The sequence below is a fragment of the Octopus bimaculoides genome, chromosome 7 (assembly GCF_001194135.2).
Source record: "Octopus bimaculoides isolate UCB-OBI-ISO-001 chromosome 7, ASM119413v2, whole genome shotgun sequence".
In the NCBI taxonomy this organism is placed as follows: domain Eukaryota; kingdom Metazoa; phylum Mollusca; class Cephalopoda; order Octopoda; family Octopodidae; genus Octopus; species Octopus bimaculoides.
The window spans coordinates 13,876,992-13,882,694 of NC_068987.1; the positions used below are offsets into that span (position 1 = coordinate 13,876,992).

The 5,703-nt window shown below is 36.2% G+C and overlaps 1 protein-coding gene across 1 annotated transcript; it reads left to right on the forward strand.

Annotated features, from left to right (window-relative positions):
* Positions 1 to 86: 86 nt before the first annotated feature.
* LOC128248304 (C2 domain-containing protein 5-like) lies at positions 87 to 5,313 on the forward strand. The gene is made up of 4 exons (XM_052969124.1): positions 87 to 95; positions 657 to 697; positions 2,387 to 2,517; positions 5,177 to 5,313. Exons 1-4 carry the CDS (start codon positions 87 to 89, stop codon positions 5,311 to 5,313), a joined length of 318 nt encoding a protein of 105 aa, XP_052825084.1.
* Positions 5,314 to 5,703: the final 390 nt, after the last annotated feature.

Here is a 5,703-nt window from a genome sequence, read left to right on the forward strand (position 1 = left end):
TGTTGAAAAAGAGGTTAAACAGGTGAAAAGAGGTACATAGAAATGCTGATATACTGGATTCCAACAAATGGCAAAAGAATCAAAGAATGCCAGAAGTATGAATTGGATAAATTCAATAGGCGCAGGAGTGGCTGTGTGGTAAGTAGCTTGCTTACCAACCACATGGTTCCGGGTTCTTTTCCCACTGCGTGGCACCTTGGGCAAGTGTCTTCTGCTATAGCCTCGGGCTGACAAAAGCCTTGTGAGTGGATTTGGTAGACAGAAACTGAAAGAAGCCCGTCGTATATATGTATGTATATATATATATATATGCATATGTGTGTCTGTGTTTGTCCCCACAGCATTGCTTGACAACCGATGGTGGTGGGTTTACATCCCCCGTAACTTAGCGGTTCGGCAAAAGGGACTGATAGAATAAGTACTAGGCTTCCACAGAATAAGTCCTGGGGTCGATTTGCTCGACTAAAGGCGGTGCTCCAGCATGGCCACAGTCAAATGACTGAAACAAGTAAAAGAGTAAAGTTTGAAAGTTGGACACCCAAAACTGAAAGATGCAGAGAGAAAAGAAGAAAACCCTTACTTGTTAGTGGAAGAAAAATAGTAGATGTGATTGACTGAAAATATCTCAGAACTTTTTTTATTTTATTTCTTCTTAGGTTGAAGATGAAGCACTTCAAGATGAACCTCTTATATTACGGTAAGATTCTTCTTAAAAAAAATTTTAATCAAGTTCTTGTTTGAATTAGTACATTTTTAGTAGTAATCAGTTATAGAGATCTGCTTTCTGCTTGCATTTTTATCTGTTTGTAGCTAAGTACTAAGTATCTGTGCATAAAAGATGCACAGGTATATTAGATGCACTCCAGTTGCATATATGATTGGCTGTGATTCTTTTTGAGACATTTATTTAGGAAAAAAAATGTGTCTTCTATGACATCAAATATAGTAGACTGGAACCCTTTGAGAATTAAGTAGTTTTGTATGTTGAAGATGATATCATCAAAAAAAGGTAATTAAAATTCATTAAAATGACAGATCTATGGAACTTTCAAAGAGGTCAAATTGTTGGTGCTCATATGGCAGGTGCTAGTGTAATGAAAACAGCTGAAATGTTTGGTTTTATCAAGAAGTACTGTCTCGAAAGTAATGACAGCCTTTGAGAAAGAAGGAAAAACCTCCTTGTAGAAACAAAACTCTGGAAGAAAACCAAAACTTTCAAATAGGGACTGTTGGACTCTTATGCGAATTGTTAGAAAGGATCACAAAAGTACAGCTCCCAAGAAACAGCAATTTTAGCAAAAGATATTAAGCAACACTATTAATGAATAAAAAAAAAACATAAAAACAAACAAGATTTTGATGGTTTTATAGATACTTCAAAATTATGATGTTAGGTGTTTCCATTATTTCATCCAACCTCTGTATCTTTGAGCATAGATCTGCTCGATCAGGGTTAACCTAAAGATAACATACAACAACAGCAACAACAACATTAGACATGGCAAAGTGAGTATTACAGTGATAAGCTCTTAACAAACTGGGTCCATGGTCCAATTTTCATTTCTACATGTAGCAATATCACATTTCTAATGCAGTTAATACTTTTCTTACTAAAGCATGAATGCAACAATTTTTCATTTATCCTCTGCTGAAATTCTCAGACTGCATATCTGTGCAGCAATTGTTGTTATTGCTATTTCAAAGGTAGTGGTAGTAGCTGAGACGGGATGACATTCTACTAAATATATTACAGTATTTAGTTTTGTCATGATGGTGTTGTGTTTAAATTTCACCAAATTAACTTTGGTCTTTCCTCTCTCTTTGACTTTGATAGTGATATCAATTATTGTCATTGTTTAGTAGCTGATTGACCTTGGTTGAAATTACCTATGATCAAATGCCTATCATTCGTGGCCATCCTGTCTTTTCTTGAGATATAGGATATATCTAGTACTACATTGTTCAATGTGTCCTTCCTCTTTTAAGACAGTAATATATGGTTTGGAGAAAATTCAGTTTTGTATAAAAGTTTCAGTAATATTCCCAAGTGATTCGGCCAATTAAGTTCTTCTGCAAATGTTGGTCTTGTGCAGTAACTGTTCTGCACTGAGTTACAGGCATTCCCTTGTCATTCTTACTGCCAAAAATACAGTGAATCAGGGATTAGCTTACTAGAAACCTTCAACCAACAATGCTAATTGCAATATAAAATTAGTATTGGGGTTGATAGAATAGACTCTACCCTCCCTCAAAGTTGTGACCCTGTATCTGTTAGAATTCGATATTTATCTAACAAATTTACCTTTCTCTCTCATTGTGTGTGTGTGTGTGGGTATGTATGTGCATACGTACATGTGTATATATACTTAAATATTTATCTTTTCAGAGTACTAGACTATGATACATACAGTGCCCACGACAGCATTGGAAAAGTCTATATAGACTTGAATCCTCTGTTAATCAAGAACAACCCTTCATTAATAAATGGCTGGTTTCCAATTTATGACACTATGCGGGGTAACTATACTATTATATGTCCTCACTATTATTATTATTATTATTATTATTATTATCATTATTTTTCATCAGTGTTGTCAGCATATTGATATTGTTGAGTGTACTTTTTTTCAGCAATTTGGAAGAAACTAAAGACATATTTTATCAGTGAGCAAAGTTGGTTTTGTTTTCCATTTGTGATAATTTCACTTGGCTTATAACACTGATTAGCACCTGAATAATTGGCATTAAGTCATCCACAAACGCATTCCAGCCTTACGTCCACAGGTGTACTATCTCTGCTACCTTTTTTGCTGCTTCTATCATGTCCTCTGCTCCTTGGAGCTAGCTGGGCTCGTGTCACCTCCACCCTAATATTCCCAACCCATTTCTCTCTCTCTTTCTCTCTCTCTCTCTCTCGTGTCTACCTTCTGTCCCCAGATTCTGCATTTATCACTACACCCTGTACTTCCTTCTCAGATCTTCAATTGGAATCCCTTCCCTGCTCATCTTTCCTGCAAATATTGACTTATAAAGAAATTAGAGGAACATTAATGGCATCATTCTCACCTGTCTAGAGGACTTGCAAAGGTTATAGCCACTGCCTCCAGACCATCGTCATCATTTTAATGCCTGCTTTTCCACTTTCAAATGGGCCAGACAAATTTGTTAAGGCAGATTTTCTAGAGTTGGTTGCCCTTCCTGTCACCATTTCTCATATTTCCAAGCCAGATGATATTTCCTCATGACTAGACATGTGTCCGTGGAAGATTAGAAACAAAGGACACCACTTACATGACAGTGACACTCATTTACAACTGTCATACAGTGTTATGACAAGGAGAGAGTAACACAAACAGACACACGCACACATACATACATATGATTGTCTACCATATCCATATCCATATCCACTCAGAAAGCTTTGGTCAGTAGAAGACACCTATCCAAGGTGCTTTGTAGTGGGATTGAACTTGAAGCCATCAGGTTGGGAACCAAACTTCTTAAAATACAACCTCCCCCACCCCCACCCCCAAAAAACATGATTATCATATAATTCTCCCGTTAATAACTTATGGTCTTTTACTCAAGTAAGAGGGCATAAGCATTAACCCCTTTGATACCAACATGTCTGATACTGCCCCTGGTTGTATGATTCAAACTTGCACTTTTATAGCGATCTAAATTAAAAGCTTCCATCAAAACTCCATGATTATGTTCTAAACATCATCCCAATAGTACCAAATTGTTTTACCAGATTTGTCATTTTCAAAGTTCATTTCAACAGAAATACAGTAATGAAAAGGTTAATTAACTGAGAGATGAAACTGTTAAATCACCTGTAGATTTCCTAGAAAATTTGCACACTGCATGTAATAGCAGCTATGTGAATCTGTTCATGTGGAATTAAGTGTTCTGTCCAAATACACAACAAAACAAGTACAGTGAGTTTGAACTCAATACCTAGAAACTGGCTGTCCAATATCATATTTACTTTACTATATATACTTTACTCTTACTTGTGTTCAGGTAATAAACCAAATTTATACATTTTTGATAAACAAAATACTACTTTGCTGATATCAGGATCTGACATGACATACATAGTTTACATTTGGGGTTTTGCCAAATGTAGCTGGGCACAAGAGAATGCAGTAATAATTAAACAAATATGAAAATCTAGTCTAGAACAATTTGTTAAATATAGTTTATTGCTTCATAGTTGAGGCTTCAGCCTACAATCATACTGAAGGTTTGAATTACCTGTAAAATTCGTTTAGTATTAGAAATGTTATTTTTATTTGGTGCAAAGGTGCAGGCATGGTTATGTGGTAAGAAGTTTGTTTCCCACCCATTTGGTTTCAAGTTTAGTCCCACCTCAGGCAAGTGTCGTCAACTATAGCCCCTGGCCAACCAAGCCCTTGAGGGTGGATTTGGTAGATGAAAACTGTAAAAAGCCTGTTCTATATACTTGTGTGTGTGTGTGTGTGTGTGTAGGTATGTATGTATAATATGCACTAACTTTTCATTAGGGTAACTTTTGATGAATACAGCACAAAATTGGAACTAACAATAATGGGAAGTTTAAAAATCAACTTGCCTTTCCTGTATAAGTATCTAGTATCTTGTTAAATATAACTTTTAGTTTTCCTATAAATGAAGCAGCAATAATATTTCCCGAGAAAGAATACACTGGCATAGTTCCTATTGCCATATCTAAAAAAAAATTCCTTAATTCTAGCAGGACTAAAACATGTAAGATTCAGTGTGATGGTATATATTTTTGGCACTCCAGTGGTTACGACGATGAGGGTTCCTATTGATCTGATCAACAGAACAACCTGCTCACGAAATTAACATGCAAGTGGTTGAGCACTTCACAGACACGCGTATCCTTAACGTAGTTCTCAGGGAGATTCAGCATGACACAGAGTGTGACAAGGCCGGCCCTTTGAATTACAGGTACTACTCATTTTTGCCAGCTAAGTGGACTGGAACAACTGAAATAAACTGTCTTGCTCAAGGACACAATTATGATAAAATATTTTGTTTTAGATCATTTTAAAAGAAGTGGTTTCAAGTGGGTTGGTATCAAAAGTATCAAGCGAGAACAAAAGATTCCCATATTTTTTTTTTTGTTCAAAATCTGATATATTCTTTTATCATCCTTTTATTCTAGGCATACGTGGAGAACTAAATTTCATAGTAAAAGTTGATTTGTTCAGTGACTTCAATAGGTTCCGTCAGTCTTCCTGTGGAGTTCAACTTTTTTGTTGTAAGTATCATTTTAACTATTGCCTTGTTAATTGTAAATGAAATTTTAATTGCAACCATGGGGTTTTGGGTTCGGTCCCACTGCATGCTGCATGGGAAGGTGTCTTCCCAGCTAAATGCTTTGTGAGTGAATTTGATAGACAGAAGCTGTGTGAAAGCCTGTCACACACACACACACGCACGCACACACACACACACATGTTGTGTGTGTTTTTGTGTTCTTCCCCAACCCTTCACTTGGCAACCAGTTTTGATTTGCTTATGCCCCCCCCCCCCGAAACTTAGCAGTTTGGCAAAAGAGACCAATAGAATAAGTACCAGTCTTTAAAAAAATTGGTACAGGGGTTGATTTGTTTGACTAAAACCTTTTAAGGTGGTGCCCAACTACTTGCATTCATTTAGAATAGATTATTGATATTTTAGAAAAACGTG

What these genes read in the sequence shown, in the direction of transcription:
- LOC128248304 (XM_052969124.1), top strand. An exon ending in GATGAACCTCTTATATTACG is followed by an intron (nt 698 to 2,386) that starts GTAAGATTCTTC and finishes TTATCTTTTCAG; the next exon opens with AGTACTAGACTATGATACAT. An exon ending in AATTTATGACACTATGCGGG is followed by an intron (nt 2,518 to 5,176) that starts GTAACTATACTA and finishes CTTTTATTCTAG; the next exon opens with GCATACGTGGAGAACTAAAT.